We start from the raw sequence: 17,007 nt of genomic DNA on the forward strand, positions 1-17,007 counted from the left end.
CGATTTTGTGATGGATGCTTCCTTTGGAGGTTTTCAATGTACATATCTCATCTGGCCTGGGAACACCTCAAGAACTGGAAAACCTGGTTGTGGACACCCAAAGTTACCCCAAAAATGTGATAAAAATGATGTAAATCACCAGATCTCAACCCAGCTGATGGGAGATTTTGGACCACCACCATCAAAACACCAAATGAGGTCTTTTATTTTCCTGTAAAAATGATGTTCCATCTCTTCTGGAGAAACTTGGAGAAGCAATGCTAAGTTGAACAGAAGCTGCTCTGGCGAAATGTGACAGTGCAACACCTTATGAAGACACTTTCTGTTGGATGTTTTTCCTTTAATATGTTACCCGTTTCAACCCAGAGCTTCAACCAAAAACGATGAGCCTGAAGGATGCGTGAAGCAAAACTGATTCCAGACCAGCAGTGTGTATCGACTCCATACTGATTATTCTAATCTCTTTGTCGATAAAAGCAGATTTCTAGAAGCATTCGGGCAGTTTGTAAATGGTTTTTCTTCATAAACGTCAGTCCACACTGTGAATACGACATATGATTTTGAACATTATGTGATAGCAACATGATCTGAACTTACAAAATGCCCAAAAACAAGTTCAGTCTGATTTCAGCCTCAGTGAAACCACTAGAGTTAACTGTCTGCCACCATGTGCTTGACTTATTACATCCAGAAAGTGTTTTAAATATCCCCACAAGCATCTAGTCGCTTCTGGAGTCCCGTTGTTTTACACTTGTTGGTGGCAGCCTTGGTTCAACGGAGTAGTTTCTCCTTTTCATACGCTTTATCCCTTTATGTTTGAGCAAAATGGTAGAGTGGCTCTCCTCAAAAACTTCAGCCGCAATCGAAGACCACATTCTTCCGCGTACAACCGGCTCTCAAAATGTGGATTCCGAGCAACAATCTAAACAGAAATATCCAAAAAAAACTAACCGTCTACGTCACAATTCTGGCTTTGGAATCTAATATAACCCTCTATAGCAGCCAAGCCAATAATTATACAATAACTTTTCTCGTATAGCGAATAAACACAGTGATAGTACGGACATAAATACTTACACATAGTAACAAAAACCATGCAAGTGCGAGCAGAGGTGACCTTGTGGTAAAGACAACTTCAAGCTATGAAGAAGGCATCAGTTCGAGCTGAGATTTATTTATTTTTTCCTGAAAAGTGAAAATTTTCCTTCAGTTTTTTTTTTTTTGTGTTTGTTTGTTTTCTGCCTCAGTTGGTGTTTGTGTAGCTTGACAGTGAGTTTGTGATCCACCCTGCTATCGCCCCAAACGGATAACTGAGCAGCCATGATAAATACGTAGATTAACAGTGGTGCCGGTTTGCATGTGGAGATTTGACTTTTCCGTTCCAGTAATCTTCCACGAGGATAATAATAACGACTCACGCGGTCCGTTTTTTTTCTTCTTCCCGTGAACGGACCGAACTCCTCTTCGCCTGGAACAGCAGCCAGTCACTCTCCTCCAACGCAACAGAGGGAAGTCCGATGGATGTTCTGAGCGAGACTGAAGAAGCAGGAGGAGAGACTTTGAGTCTTTTTTGGCTGCACATGTTGTTTTTGTGTGTTTTTGGGTTTTTTTAACTATACGATATGAGGCGTAGAAAGGAGAAGGGAAACTATCTGCAGGCGCAGGAGTCTACAGTCATGTTGGGGTAGACCTTGAGCACCACGTTCTTGTCCTCGTCGAAGAAGAGGATGCTGAGGGAGGACATCTTCTCGGGGACGCAGCACGGCTCGGGGATGCCGGGGACGACGCCCACCGCCCGAACTATGCTCTGGATGGTGGCGTGGTTAGACGGCTTCAGAGCCTTAGAGGGACACAAAAACGACAAAAAAGTCAATTTAAAAGCAATAGCTGTTTGGAAAGCACCATCAATTCCTTATCTCCTTCTAGAACTGGATTGTTTTGCTGCATTGCTGCATGTCTGTCTTTCTAGATGCACTTTAGGGAAATGTTTCTTACAATTTTCAGTCATATTTTTCTAGTTTTATCTATCGTTCATCTTGCTAAAACTCAAGTTAAAGCAGCAGTGGGTAGAAATCTAGAACAGTCCCCCCAACAACCTCAACCAAGTCCTCCATCTAACCCACTGCACCACCAAACCCTGCTCTCACTGCTGACTTTAGCGCTACGTGTTCTGCCTGATCTAGTCTCTAAAAAGTGCTGCAATTGGCCAAGATGGCTGAATTTAAAGATACATAAAGCTTGAAAATGTTGCTCAGAGGAGGTGCAGAAGTCTAGTTTTCTCTCAGACCACCTAAACTACAATCTGCTGAAAGGCTAGTATGGGTTTTTTCCCCCAGTGACGCCAAAACAACATAACCTACTCCAGCTTTAATTGATAGAAATCACAGAAAGTAGCATCAGTAGAAAGAAGTGTCATGGAGAAAAAAGCACAAGCAGACAGCAGGAAAGTGTTTTTTTTCTTGTCATAAAGTTATTTGACAGAGGAAAAGAAACTAAGACATAAAATAAATACACAAAATGTCCTAAATTTGAACAATGACGTATGGTGTTTGCTAAAGTTGTGCACATGCTCGTAGTTTTCTTACGTAATGGAGACTTATTGATGGCATTTCAGGAGCAGTTACGTTTGGTTTAACCTGCAAAAAAAAGTAGTTTAGATGATCTGTTGTGTCTCATTTCCTGCCTCGTCTGACTTTGTTGCAAAGAATTTGTATTTTTACTGTTGACTGACATAAAGATTTATTATTTTCTTGATAACTTTATGAGCTATTGGTGTGTAAAATGTCAGAAAATGGTGAAAAGTGTCGATCAGTGTTTCTCGAAACCCAAGACTTTTGTGTACAACCCAAATTGTTATTCAGTCAGAAACCAGAAAACATTCACATTTGAGAAGTTTTAAAACTAATAACCTCTCCCGACAATCCATTTTCAGACATATTAGAGCTACAATTAATGATTGTTTCCATTGTCCATTGATTTGTCGAGATGTTTTGTATGACGTCCGCAAATGTCTTGTTTTATTGACAACCTGAAGACATTCAGTTTACTGTCACAGAGGAGGAAAGAAACCATAAAACATTGAAATTTTACCAAGCTGGCATCGTAGAATTTAGAGTTTTTTGTCCTTTAAATATTTACTTAAACCAATTATCCATGATCAGTTGACAGCTCTGTTTGTAGAAACGTTCTCATCCGAGTACAGCAACAAAGTGTTGGACTCATCTTGAAAATAAGATTAAATTAAACAAAAAATGACCAATAGAAACACGATTTTTCCATATTTTACAAAGCTCGTTGTGTTTTGGATCACACACAGAAACCAACTCTCATTGGTACTTTATGAAGATAGCAAATGTAACGCAGAGTTAACAGATCATTGTTGAACTGAAAAGCAGCTGTTGGTGCATCATCTGACGAATCAGCTGCTTCATGCGACAGGACTTTTCCCGCACGTCAAAAAAGACCACAGTCAGAGCTCCTTTGAATAGCAGCTATTTAGCATCTTCTAAAAACTTCACCCTGACAAAGGAGGAGCGACAGCAGAGGATCACAGGCCTGACTGGCTGAGCAGAACCCTGCAGGAGAGGGAGGCGGTCGCCTTCAAGGCCTCGGGCTCTACTTCTGGGACTAATTACATCCGACTACAAAGACCGGCGACTCCGAGGTAATGAATTAAGTGGAGGGAGCTCGTGCATTCCGGCCATGTTTAAAATACCTGTGATGTTATCTTGTCACCGGTGCCACGAGCTACGAGCTGATGTTTAAGTCTCGGTACTTATTCGTCTGATCTGTCAGATGTGTTAAAACGAGGCTGCATAAGCTTTCAAGATGATTCCTGCAGCGTCCTGGTTGGTTTTTCTTGAGTGAGGTTGTGAAGTTTTACTGACTTCTGATGTTAACGTGAGACACCTGCTCCTGAGAATGTTGAATATTTTCTTTCAGAACCATCCAGATTACATCACCTGTAGTTCAACCACTCCAGTGTTTCGTGTTTGGTACAGTCAGACTTTACTTTGTACTAACCTTTGTTTTCATACCAAACTACCTACATTTAGCTCTGATGCACATCTTCTTTATTCCTGCAGAAGACAGAAGATCTTCTAGCAGTGCAACCTCTGTAACCAGATTATGCTGAGAGTTTAAGTTTGCCATTATCATCTATAATATAAGGCAGACAGATTTCAGGAGCTTCTGATGTTAATGTTGCTCAACTTAATACAACACAGAGCAGTAAAAGCAGTAAACAAGGGGCCGATAGATGCACTGATAGCCTGTTTGATTTACATAATGGGCACCACGCTGCATGAAAAAAAACGCTCAGTGTTTGCAGGTTAAACCGATACGTATAGTCTGTTATGTGCGGTTACAGAACCTACAATCCGCTGTACCATGATGGTTGTTATCAGCTGTCACTGTCTGAAACGCTTGCATGGAGACAAATATATTATCTAAACATGATGAAAAATGTGGATGACTGAACCACAAGATGGTGCTGAGATGTACAAGTATGTCCAACACCAGTAGAGAAGGCACAAAACCAGGTTGAAAGGTGTGCTGGATGAAACCCTATCACACAATGTTGGCCTGAGATCCTTAAAATTAAAGCGAAATTTTTGTTTTTTTTGTATCCCAGTGCTACAAATGGCACATTAGCAGCCTGTAAAAGTGAAATAATCCATCAGTTCCTGAGAAAAACCAGTAATATTGGTGGAAAATCTAGAGGAATCTCGACATAGTTTTGTGTTGAACTATTGGTTTAGCTACTTTCCTTTTATCTTGAAACCCTACAGATATGTCTTGAAACCTCTTTTGGGGTCTGGAAACACCTCAATGGCCACTACTGAGTCTCACCTTCGGCATGGGGAACTGGCAGGACCCTGAGCAGTAGTAGGCGTCAAATGATTTGGGTGATATAATCCATTCACTCCATCCGATGTCGGCAAAGTCCACTTTCAGGTATCTCCGAGCGCAGTTCCTTGGCTCGTTCCACTGCTTCTTTCGCGCCTTTTTAATCGTCTGCTCGTCGAACTGCAGCAGGGGCATCTTGTGCCGCTGGTTCTTGCGAGTCTTTTTGCGCGGCCGGCGGGCCTGCTTGTTCTCAAAGGGTTCGTACGGACTCGTCTCGTCCCAGCCGGTGGTCTCGTACGGATACTCGGGTCCGGGGAGCTCGTTGTTCTGCAGCGGGAGGAGAACGTTCACCGAGCGCTTGTGTCTGGGCTGTGGCTGCTCCTGCTCGGTGCTGTTTCGCTCTCGCAGACCCAGTTTGTGGAAAGAAACGGAACCCTCGCCTCCCACTGAGTGGTGTCTCTGGAGGGTGGCCACCACGCTTTCTGGTTCTGAAATGGCCGAGTCGTTGGCGTAGACCAGGATGTAGGGCGAGCGGTCCGACAGGAGCTTCTTCCATGGCTGGGGCCCCTGAGAGGCCACCTCGATCCCGATGAGCAGCTCGTCATGGTGCTTGGCCTGGTTGACCACGCGAGTTACGTCCTTCCACTGCCAGGATATGAAGTCCCTGTAGAGGGTGGACACGTTGATCCGAAAGTGTCCCAGAGTCCTGAGCTTGTTGTCCACGGAGCCGAAGCTCCAGATGACCATGTGGATGTGGCTGTGCCTGCGGGGGCCGTGGCGGGAACAGCTTTTGGACCTGGAGCAGCCGCCGGTGCTGTTCTGGAGGTCTCCGATGTAGTAATGAAGGGTTGCTGACAGAACGTCTTCCGACTTGGTGAGGGAGGTGAGGTTGAAAATCTGCAGCTGCTTCTTGTTTATCGTACCTGTGTATATGAGAAATAATGTTATTTGCACAATGCAACACACTGACGTGATAATGATAATAACTAGCATGTGTCTCTGTCGAGATCCAACATGTTGTCAGCCACGCAAATACTCTTGGTTTGATTTACTTCCACCTTGATGCAATGGAATTTGATCTGGAGCTGTGAAAGCACTCAAAATGTTACTGAAAAACCCCTGTGACTGTGTATAATCCACAACAATTACACATTTTTAAAAGTCCTCTTTGGGGTACATTAGTTTCAACAAAAAGTCGGCGTAAGGTTTGTGCATCATCCAGAGAAAATAGATGAATGCAAATACACCCTCCCCTCCCAAACAAAAAACTAAAAAACAAAAACAAAACCCAAAACCTTAAAAGCATGCAGGGTAAAGTTTAACTCCACCTGCTACACGTCCAGACATCTCATATCTTAATGTTCCCTATTTGCATCAAACTTTATGCTTAGAAACATAGAAACCCCAAGAACACCTTTACTGTTCCACATTATTATATTTTCCAAGCAGACCTTGCTTTTTAATTTATTTTTTTACAACATTTATTAAAATATCTGAGTACTTCAGCAGGAATCTCTAAATATGTCAAAATCCAGTTAAATAAAACCAAAACTACCTGCATGACCAGAGATCTGTGGGAATAAATGAGGAAAATATGCTTGTAATTTGTGTGAACTTGCCCTTTACATGCTCCAACATACAGCAACCAGGCGACAGGAGGCAGTATAATCTAACAAAGCCTGACCCCAAGTGGAAGCTGGTTGTGTCTAATAGATCCACGTCCAAGTGATCATAACACCGCGCAGCCTGTAAGCAGCTCAGAGCTTATAAGATCCAAGTTAGTATAAAATTCCCTGCGCACCGAAACTAATAAAAGCTCCTTAAATGCAGAAGCTCTGCGCGGTGGAAACTCTCCAGTCGTGCAGCAGCTCAGGCAGGCTGGGCAGCTGCCAGATCCTGGCTCGAGGGAGAATCTATGCGGACTATCTGACAGTAAAATCTGAAGGTGTGAAAACAATTGTTTCGCCAAAAACGATGTTCAGTCGCATGCAACGATCTGATGCGAATCTCTCCTCCTGGCACGAGGAAGCGGCAACAGGTTGATCCCGTTTCCACGACTGGATCAACAGGTGGATTTCAGTTTCGGCTGCGTAAACCAGCGCATGGATGGCACCAATTTGTACGAGTTTTGGCGATTATTTAAACCTAAAACAACATTGTAGACGTTTTTATTGCGCAAATAATTAGAATTTTTCGAATTTGACGAAATTGCGCACACTCTCTGTGCACTCTCAGCGTGCTGCACTATTAATGTGCACATAATTCAAGCTCACCAAAACAGTTTCCAGATAAACTTTACATTTCCAAACGTCAGACAATAAGATATGCACTCATTACCTTTCCTAAACCCCTAAAAGTCAGTGCGTAAAAGTTTGGATACGTACCCCAGTGCGCTTTGAAGCTGCGAACAGTGTTGCCGTCCTTGAAGGGAAATCCAGCCCGGTTGTACTTCGCGTAAAGCATCTGCATGTGCTCCGTCATTGTATCCTGTAAAAGCGCGTCCTGGTCTTCCTTCGTCGTGTACTTTTTATCCACTGAATGCGTAAAATCCACCTTTCGCTTCTCGGGGAAATTGTCCGTTTTCAGCATCGCGCAGTATCCAACGCACAGATAACTCCATCCGTAAAGCAGCACGACCACAAACCGAGAGTAGAGTGCCATGCTGGAACCAGAGGAAATGTAGCAACAGGAAAAATAACAGCTGTGGAAAACCTAGCACGTTTCCAAAAGTGGCCCCTATCTCCAGAGAGACATACCATCACCTGAGGATGTGACAAAATGATAGCATCACCTCTGACAGCAGTCACAAACAAGAAGGGGAAGTTATCCAAGAAAGCTGTCTCTCTGCTTTGGATTAAGTCGCAGGTGTGAATGCGCAAAAAATAAAGAATAAAAATTCAAATAAAAAAATGTAAAAAGTCAGTAAATGACCAAGAAAAAAAGGTTCCGGCGCGCAGCAGAAGGTGTGATAGAGCAGATGCAGGAGAGGCGAGCTGCTAAAACACCGACGCTCCGGAGCTCTGAGTTGATTTCAGGACCAGCAGTCAACCGTCCCCCCGTCTCAGCTTTCATTGAAGGTAAAGCATGTTGTGCTTGGTATTATAGGGCTTGTGGGACCAGCTGGGTATTCCTCTTACACACACACACACATGCACACAACACACACACACACACACTGAGCGAGAGAGAGAGAGAGAGAGAGAGGGAGAGAGAGAGAGAGAGAGAGACGGAGAGAGAGAGTTTCCTGTTCGAAATACTTTTACGCACATTCAGCCTGGGGACAAATTATCTCGTTATCAGGAGCTGAAGGAAGCCGCTCTGTGGGTTGATTCCTGAAAAATTAAGCTAAATAACAATAATTTAAAAAATAAAAAATAAAAAAACTCTATCAAAAGGACATTCCAGTGATTTTTCGAGCTGATTTCAATGCCCAAACTGCTGCCTCAGAACAGCCCCTCCGTGCGTAATTTCTACTCCGCAGAGCTGTGCGTCTGGGCCGCGCCGCTGAATGAAGCGGCTTATTGTCAGCATTAAAGGCTTTCTTCCCTATTTAGTTTAGTTCAATGGAGTTAAGCACATACATCCTGTACCATCACGGTCCGATCCGGATGCTGTACTGTTCCCCGCCTCCCCCCCAAAACAGCCCATCGTGCCGGGGTTTAAACACCCCACCCAGGCGCCCTCCGCCCCCCGCCACTGGGTTTCTCTTTCAGGGGCACTCGGGAGGAAATGATTAGGGCATTTCCCCGCCCTTGGACATCTGATGGCAATAATATTAGCATGCCATGTCCCCTCATAGCAGTCAACAGGCTGCGCGGATTTAACCCCTTCAAACTGGGAGGAGATGAGCAGCAGAGCATCAACATAAACAAGAGCTGAAGAAGAGCCAAATGAAATCAGCTGCAGGCGCTTTTCTTCACACCTGCAGCCCATTAGGCAGAAAAAGAGAGAAACAAACCGCTGTACTATTTAGAATAATACAAATAAAGCTTCTTTTAATGGAGCAGACATGGCTTCATAGTGAGATTAGCATCAGTGTAGGAGGTTTAAACATGTGGAAAATGCTGCTGATGCTCCTCAAAAACAGAAAAGAGTCACAACAATAAGCGTTTTAGAGAACTAGTAAAGTCAGAGAGCTTAAAATCAGCTGAAAAAGGTCTGACAGATGGTGTCTTCATGAATGGAGTTTTTAAAAAGTGTAAGAGTCCCAAAATTAATGTCTGAAATCTTACATTTTGTACCACTTTCAACATGGCACAAGTCTGCAAGCAGTCACATAAACAGTTGTGTGAAGCGATTTGAAAAAGACTTTTTCCGCTTGACTGCACTAATATTAATCCAAAACATCAGAGAAAGCAAAAGAAACAGTTTGCTATTAGTTTAGATTTAGTTTTTTTGTTGATTAGTCTACTGTGAAGCATTCTAATCCTATGAAACATGCAGTAAACATGTCTGATTGAAGCTGAGGGATGTCAACATAAACGTGATTCATGAAATGTTTGATATACGATTACTGAAAAGAACTTTAGCTTCTCCAGTAGAGAAACTAATTCTTGAAGTGAAAGCGCACAACAGCATAGTTTTTGTGTCTTAAATTCTAAAAACTTTCCAACACTGTGCAGTTGTTGGAATGAATTAAACTACATTTATATTTAGACTTTTAACTGTTGCTGCAACTGTTTTCTATTTAAAAAAAAAAAAAAAAAAAAGGCTGATTGTGAAAGTGACCACACACACAGTTGTGTCATTTAACTGCAAGTTTCTGCTGACATTTTTAGTACTGTGTTGAAAAATGAACTGTGAATGGTAGTTTTTCCAAACAACAGTGCTAAATGAACTTTTACACAGCACTTCTTCAATTTTTTTTTAGGATTTCACCTCACATTTTACATTCCAGGCAACGCTTTCACTTGATTCAGACTTAATCGATGCATTTTCTGGGCAGCTTCACTGCCACTAGTCTTAATAGATCAGCGCATGTAAGTTCATGCAAGAACATCCTCACCATCTACAGCCAAACAATGTGTTTCAATCTGCTTAATATCTTGTAAATTTGGTGCCCAATAAAATGATTACAGCTGTCAAAAGTTGTATACCGGTGTTCCTGCCACATGGGTGCAGTGAGTTTTAATCCTGACCAGCTCTGATCTTCACTGGATGTAACTCCTTGGCTCTTGTTCGCTCTTTCCACTGTGAAAATGCCAAAAAAAACAGTGCTTATTTGTAAACTAATCACCACCTTCATCTTAAGTTTGGCTAATTTCTTTCCATCCATCCGAGGCTCAACTGTTGCTGCTCGAACGTGAGAAACTGCAAAGCAAACCTACAAACAAAGACGTCAAACTCAGAATAAGCTGAGCTTGTTCTCTGCCATCCGAAGCCCAGTCAAGTCTGAATCCACCTCTTTACCTCATGTTGTGTATATTAGGGGCAAGTCAGGCCTCAAACTAATAAAACCACGCTTCAGTGAAAACCCCAACAGCTTAAAAGCCCAATAAATGAAATGAAGGGGGATATTACCATTTACCTCAGGACTTTATTGTGAAATCATTACTATTCACGTACATGTGATCTTGTCTGAGCTTCTATTTATTTATTTCTTTGAGGTTTGGTCGTCTATAAAAAGGTAACCGGTGCATTTAACGAGCGATGCATTTATTTGACAATCCACTGGCATTTCAAATTGCCTTTTTTTCCCCCGTTTTGATGGGCAGGTGTTTGGAATGCCACCTCCATTACCTGGCCGCGTGAATGAACTGCAGCTTGCAAACAGCTGAAGATGAGGGTGGCCAGTTTTTTTATTTTTTGGTATGTTTTTTACCACCAACACGTCAGAAACACACAGCAGGGCAGGTAGGGAGGACATCTTTCACAACAATCTGAGGTTAAATATGCCGTTTGTGCTTCTCAACTTTATCAGTGCAGCTAGTTTTGTTGAGACAAAGCTACAAAAGATAAAAGAAATCTGTCTTTTTTTCTGGACAGATTTGACAAGAACAGCTGCAAATATATATATAATTTAAAAAATACTCCAAAGACACACCCTAAAAGGAGAGAAATTAATACAGCACCTCCTCTGCATCCAATCAAGCTGCTTTTTTTTTTTACTACTTCATCACACGTTTTACCAACTTTGTTCTTCATCAACCCGAAACAGGCTTGCATCTACTTAAATATCAAAAAAGAAAAGAAAAAGAAAGAATGAGATTGACGAAAGACAACTCGAAACCAGATCCCCATTCCCTAAACCTCGGTGCTTTTACAGAACCAGAACCCGAATCCCAAATGTCACCACACATATTGTTTCAATGAGGCCAACGGGGTCCAATTCGGTCAAAAATCAGACAAACAGATGCGGCCGGTGGAAAGCTGCTCCAATATCGAGATGTTTGTGTTAGAACGAACTAATTAGTTTGAACCGGGTGACTTTCAGGGGAAAAAAAATAAAATCTGTGGGAAATAAATACAAGGGAATGATAAATATTGCAGTACAAATGAACATTTGGGGAAATAAGCTTGTTTGCTTTCTTGCAGAGAGTTGGATTGGAAGTCGATACCGCTCTCATGTGTGTAATATATAAATGCTAAACTACAACCAGAGCAGCACGATCAAGAATAGCCGCTCGTAAAAGTACAACTTTGATGTAAGATGCTAATTATCTGTATAGCTGAGCTCAAGTTTTAACAGATTTTGAAATCAGGCTGCATCACACACACAAGAAGAAACTTCACAGATCTTCTTCCATCAAATTCCGGATATTTAAACACTAAAAAGAAGTGAAAATAATGATGCTTCACATGCTACAAGAATATTTTCAGGATCAATGTGCCAGAGGGGGCAGATTTCATGAGAAAGCAGACACAAACTAAATGGAGACTGTGGTACAAAAACTTGCTGATATTACAACTAAAAATAAACCAAAAAAAAAAAAAAAATTGAAGACTTAACCAGTCTGGATGAGAAAATGGTTGGGGAGATGTTAGCATGGTTCATCTAGTCCTCGGTGACAACTGGAAGTGAGATCAGGTTTAACATCTGTAGCTAACGTTAGCTTCAAAGGCAAGAACGTCTGCTGCTCCCGGTGGTAGCATGATCATCCCATTTTTAACTCCTAAATTTTAAACATTTTAGCTATTATCAGACCAGATCTGTAAACTCTTCACATTACCAAATAATCTGGGCCAAACTCACACCAAGATCCCAGAGCAGATTTCTCCTGCGATAGTCCGAAGGGATAAAATGTGGATATATTCGACTGGAACTCTTGTTGTCTGACTTAAGCTAACCAGCTTTTGGCTGCATTTTAATTCCTCTACAGAGAAGAAAACCCCCTAAATTCATCCAACTCTTTGAAAGCAAACAAGTATATGTCATAAGATTAGAAACCTACATTTATGTAACAGTGCATCCATCCATAACTGTATTTTATATTCAGTGTTTTGGACAGTAAGTGAATGATGTCCAACATGGTTGGAACTGCACAAAAAACATATAGAAAGCTGTTGTAACATTTACTAGCTGTACTGTTTATGTGCAGCAGGTATTCGTGATTCAGTTTTGTTAGTTCCGACATTAACATTGTCATTCTTGCAGGACTAATGACACCACTTTTACTACTCGTGTTTATGGCGTTTCTCATGACAGTTCTATGGGTTTTTACATTATGAGCACTATTTGTAAGTCCAGTTCAAGATCTCTTTAGTTCCCCTCCAGTCAAGGTACCTACATTGTCCGTTTTTGACATCTCGACTAAAGTTTGAACTCGGAATGACGACGATTTATTGAACTGGAATTCTGCCGGGTAACGGTGGCGATATCTGTAGATACCCGTTAGTTCAATGTATTTATGCTGTTCTTTTTGGATATCTTGAATGACATTTGAACTAGTCAAAGTGATGATATCTCAAACCAGAATTTTGCTTTGTCAACAGTACCCGTTTCTGACTTACTGGCTTTTCAAACATACCATGGAACCACAACTTTAACTGTATACGACAACTTTTACCTTCATGTCAGAGAAGCCTTCTAGCAAATCTTTACCAAAAGTCTTATATTACGGCATTTTCAAACCATCTTACTGTTCTAATACTTGTTGGACCACCATCCTTTGGGAAGCTTCACATAAGCAGAGTCATGCACAACAGTTCAGACTGGTCATGGTGATGTTTGCGATATCTGCGGGTATTTATCAAACTGAATTACAGATATCTCTGTCGTGAGAGTGATGTTATGTAGAAGAAAAATTCTGATGAGTCAGCTACGACCAGCCAAAATGAGGTTGTTGACATCTGTAATTTTAATTCCAGATAGATATTAAATGTTAGGACAGCTTGTCATGCATACGGATAAGTGGACTCGATGTTTAAAACTGCACAAAAATGCCTCCAAAGACCAGTTTAATGGATGTTTCTTTGTGACCAAATGGAAAAAGTGCACCCCCGTCCCTTAAGTACGCATCTGCAGAGTCTACAGAAAACAAATTTAAGAACAAATAACAAAGAAGACCCTGTAATTTGTTACCTTATGGACAGAGACAATGTGACTTGTGGTGAGACTGATTCCTACCATGTGTCTCAATACCGAAGGCAAATCCAGAAATTAAAAGGGAGCAAGTTGCTAAAAGTCTTCCGCACTTCCTTAATAATCACTACAGAAGACGGTTCGCAGAGTCTCGTCTTCCATTAAAGAAATGTCCTGACTAATATGTAAATGATAGAGCACTTTGATGTCCTGCAAAGTGTGCCTTGCATCTGGGAACATGCGGAATGCTTTAAGCCCATTACCCACTCTTCCAGTCCAATTGGAGCTACCGCAGCCTGGGGGAGGACATAAAAGCAACCCCCATCATCTTTCAAAGCTCTTACGCCTTTAATTTGTTTAGACAAACAGCCCAAAACATGCCAGGCCGAACGCTGGGACCAGCCTGGGGTCCTTGTGCAGGTTCTCGCCCCTAACTCAGACTGCCGGCTTGGGGAAGCACCAAAAAAACGGGGCCTTCGCTAAATGGAACAAATTGAAAGAAGCACAAAATCTCAAGCGATTTGCAGTGAAGCTTCGCCACACCAGTCCGTCCGCTTCGTCCTCCGGGAATCCTCAGTTTACAGCCATTTCTTTCTTTTTTTCTTTACTGCAGCACCTCCACCCAGATGGCATGCATGATATGAGGGGAACAGTTTGTAAATGATGGTGCAACTACAGCAACTCGGTCAAATTAGAGGCTTCCAGCGCTCTCCAATACGAGCCATATGTACGAGCGTGTCGGCAGCAGCCTCTGAAGCTCAGACCGTCCTGATGTTGTGGTCGTAGATGACGGCATGGATGTAGAGGTCCGACTGCAGGAATGTCCTGCTGGAGTCCTCGCCGGAGCCGGACTGAAACCCAGCACAGAGTTAGAGGAGTTAGTCAGGCTTGTTTGAACGGTGCTGTCTGTAAAGGTGAATTTAGGCTCAGTGCAAACTGTGAATGTACACTTTGGCTTCATTGACATAAACCTGTCTGCCTGTGTGCCTGTAAACATATTTTTATGTGCATTTTGAGGTTTCACAGTAGAACAGAAGCAGCAAATTTAAAAAAAAACGGCCCATACTTTGCAAAAAAAGTCAGTAGGTAAAGATCATTTTTGACTCTTTGTAAAAAGACTTAATACTGTTTATGGAGGATGAAAACACTTTTTTAAATTAAGTTTGGATTTGTGAACATTTAACTCGCGCGACGGATCAGCTGTTCCTTTCATTGTCTTTGTCTCCAGACAGCATGAAACATGACGACACCACCTGACATGAAAGAATAATTACAACTTTCCTAACTGATAATACGTGAAACTGATTTTGTAAAACTGAATGGAGAAAAATATCCAGTTTCAAGTATTTCAAGTACTGGAAAAAACCTGAGACAGAGTACTTTCAATACTTTAGTACCTGAAAGGAACAGAAATACTTTACTGAACACTTGAAAATGAATGGAGGAAAGAATCCAGTTTCAAGTTTTTAATATGTTTAGGTAGTGAAGTAATGAAACTGTTTACTTTTCTCCTTGTACATTACAAAATTTGGTTTGTTTCTTCTTTTTCTTTACGTTGTTTTTAAAAAAAAAAATTGTAGCAAACAACTGGTTTGGTTTCCATTGTCTTCTGTTCTGTGTATTACAGCCAAGTAGTCTAATCCACCACCCTGTGATGATACAATGCTGCCTAGTTTATACGCTCCAAAGCAGTTAATGGAAACAGGAAGGAATTCTTTTCGGGTTTTTTGCGACATTTCAAATGTTTGTTTCAAATTTGCTTGACAATCATATGGAAACACGAGTTAAAGGAGCATCTGTAACACATTTCAGATTTTTACTGATCTCAGAACTTGCTGTTTTTCTACTCTGTTTGGACCTGCTTCCCTGCAGGCATGAAGAACCAAAACTATGAGCTAAAATAAGCTAAAAACTACATTAGCTATGCTTACACATAATCGTCAAATGAGTTTATGTGCTGCTTCAAGCGAATAAACTGGGCTGCGTATCGTCAGAAAGTTGCACTATTGGCTGCATGCAAGAAGCTGGAAACAAAATCAGTTATTTGCAAACTGCTAAAAGAACTCAAAGAAGAAGAAAACGACTAAATTTCAGTTTCAAGTATTCAGGAATTGTTTTAGTTGGTCAAGCTGTAATTATTTTCTCATGTCAGCTGGTGTTGGCCATGTTTCATGCTGTTTGAAGGTGAAGACAACAATAGAAACAGCAGATCAGCCATGTGACATTGTTCCTTAAGTCACAATCTATAAAGAAAATGTGTTTCCATCCATCAGGAAGTGCAAAAAAAAACCTGAAGTGAGTGTAAAAACTTTTAATTTTTGCACAAGGAAGGAGGAAGTTCTTTTGAAATTTGAATTTCTATTAACATTTTCTAATGCGATATCTCAGATTGTGCATATAAATACCCAACTATTGAGTCACAGAGTTGGTTTTAATTCTCACTGGAGCCACCAACACCTTTCCTATTATATCGTAACATTAGATTTAATGTTAATTTTCAAAAAAAATGACCTAAAGCAGATTTAAAATGTGACAGCTGCCACAGAGGGAGCATGTTAGCAATCACACCGAGCCACAGACATCCAGAACACATCGCTCTTCGTAATAGCAGGTATATTCAATGGGAGGCCAAGTGCAGCATAATTTGACAGTGACTGTACCGGCTCATTTTCCAACATGTTTCGTGTTAGTGTGACTGTCGACGCTGACGCAGCCCCACCGCTAAGATGTGAAGCCACTACCAGCTGGGAGCATTTATTTAAGACTAAGTGTGTCAAAAGCTTCTGGTGGGAGTGGATCCATAGCCAGCCATTACGTTCAATTTACACTTTTACCTCAAACACACTTGTGGGTGTCCTAATAAGTGAGGCAGGAATCCTTTGCAAGTTCAAAAGGAGTGTCAATAAAAATAGAGCAATAAAAAAAAAAAAGACTTCATGATACATTAAGGAGCAAAAAGGAGGAAATGCTAGTTAATGGTGAGCATCTATTTTTAAAGAAGCCAATCATCTAAGTAGTTCTTTTTCTACTTTTATAGCCAATCTAGCTACTGTCATAACTGAAATATGACAACCCCCAACCCACTTTTTAAATTTTTTTGGCTCAAGCTGAACAAAGCGGTCATGACAAAGGCAGAAAAACAAACAAACCACCCAAAATGAGTCGATTTGATTCTGGAAGATTCCCCCCGCGGATCTGTGGCCGCCCGAGCAGCTAAGTGAGCTCATGGTGGGTTTAAAGGCCGGATGGGTCCTGTGCCGCTCCGTGCCGAGCCAATCTGGGCTGAGCCGAGCTGGGTTTCTTCTGGGCACACGGGTGGTTTGCTGTGTCTGGCTTCCTATGCCTTCGCTTGTGTTTTTAATAGACGGCCTGGTCGGGGCGGTGCTCGACCACAGCTCCAACGCTGCGCTGCCATTTTAGCGCTTGGCCTCAAAAACGCAGTCCCCACAGCTCTGTCTGCAATTTCAAAATAGTTCGAGCCCCACCAGCTACTTCCCTACCCCCCAGCAAAGAAGGGAAACTGGAGAGAAAAAAAAAAAACATGGCTGTCGGTCTTTATTCTTCCAGGGCCCCCGTCAGGCTGCAGCGTGGAGGAAGCACCTGTCTCGACCCCTTGATCCTCTTTGTGCAGGTGGAAA

General features: G+C 41.8%; 2 protein-coding genes across 2 annotated transcripts in view; both read right to left on the bottom strand.

Annotated features, from left to right (window-relative positions):
• bmp3 (bone morphogenetic protein 3) overlaps positions 1-7,906 on the bottom strand; it is a 19,796-nt gene extending 11,890 nt beyond the window's left edge. Inside the window, exons 1-3 of the mRNA XM_008297279.1 lie at positions 7,233-7,906; positions 4,852-5,771; positions 84-1,840 (exon numbers count right to left, since the gene is read on the bottom strand). Coding sequence (XP_008295501.1) covers positions 1,649-1,840; positions 4,852-5,771; positions 7,233-7,509 — 1,389 coding nt within the window. The 5' untranslated portion in view covers positions 7,510-7,906 and the 3' untranslated portion in view covers positions 84-1,648. The remainder of the gene's footprint in view (positions 1-83; positions 1,841-4,851; positions 5,772-7,232) is intronic.
• Positions 7,907-14,035: 6,129 nt separating this feature from the next.
• cfap299 (cilia and flagella associated protein 299) overlaps positions 14,036-17,007 on the bottom strand; it is a 97,218-nt gene continuing 94,246 nt past the window's right edge. Inside the window, exon 6 of the mRNA XM_008297281.1 lies at positions 14,036-14,220. Coding sequence (XP_008295503.1) covers positions 14,128-14,220 — 93 coding nt within the window. The 3' untranslated portion in view covers positions 14,036-14,127. The remainder of the gene's footprint in view (positions 14,221-17,007) is intronic.

Source organism: Stegastes partitus, unplaced genomic scaffold (assembly GCF_000690725.1).
Source record: "Stegastes partitus isolate 25-593 unplaced genomic scaffold, Stegastes_partitus-1.0.2 Scaffold1205, whole genome shotgun sequence".
Taxonomy (NCBI): Eukaryota; Metazoa; Chordata; class Actinopteri; family Pomacentridae; genus Stegastes; species Stegastes partitus.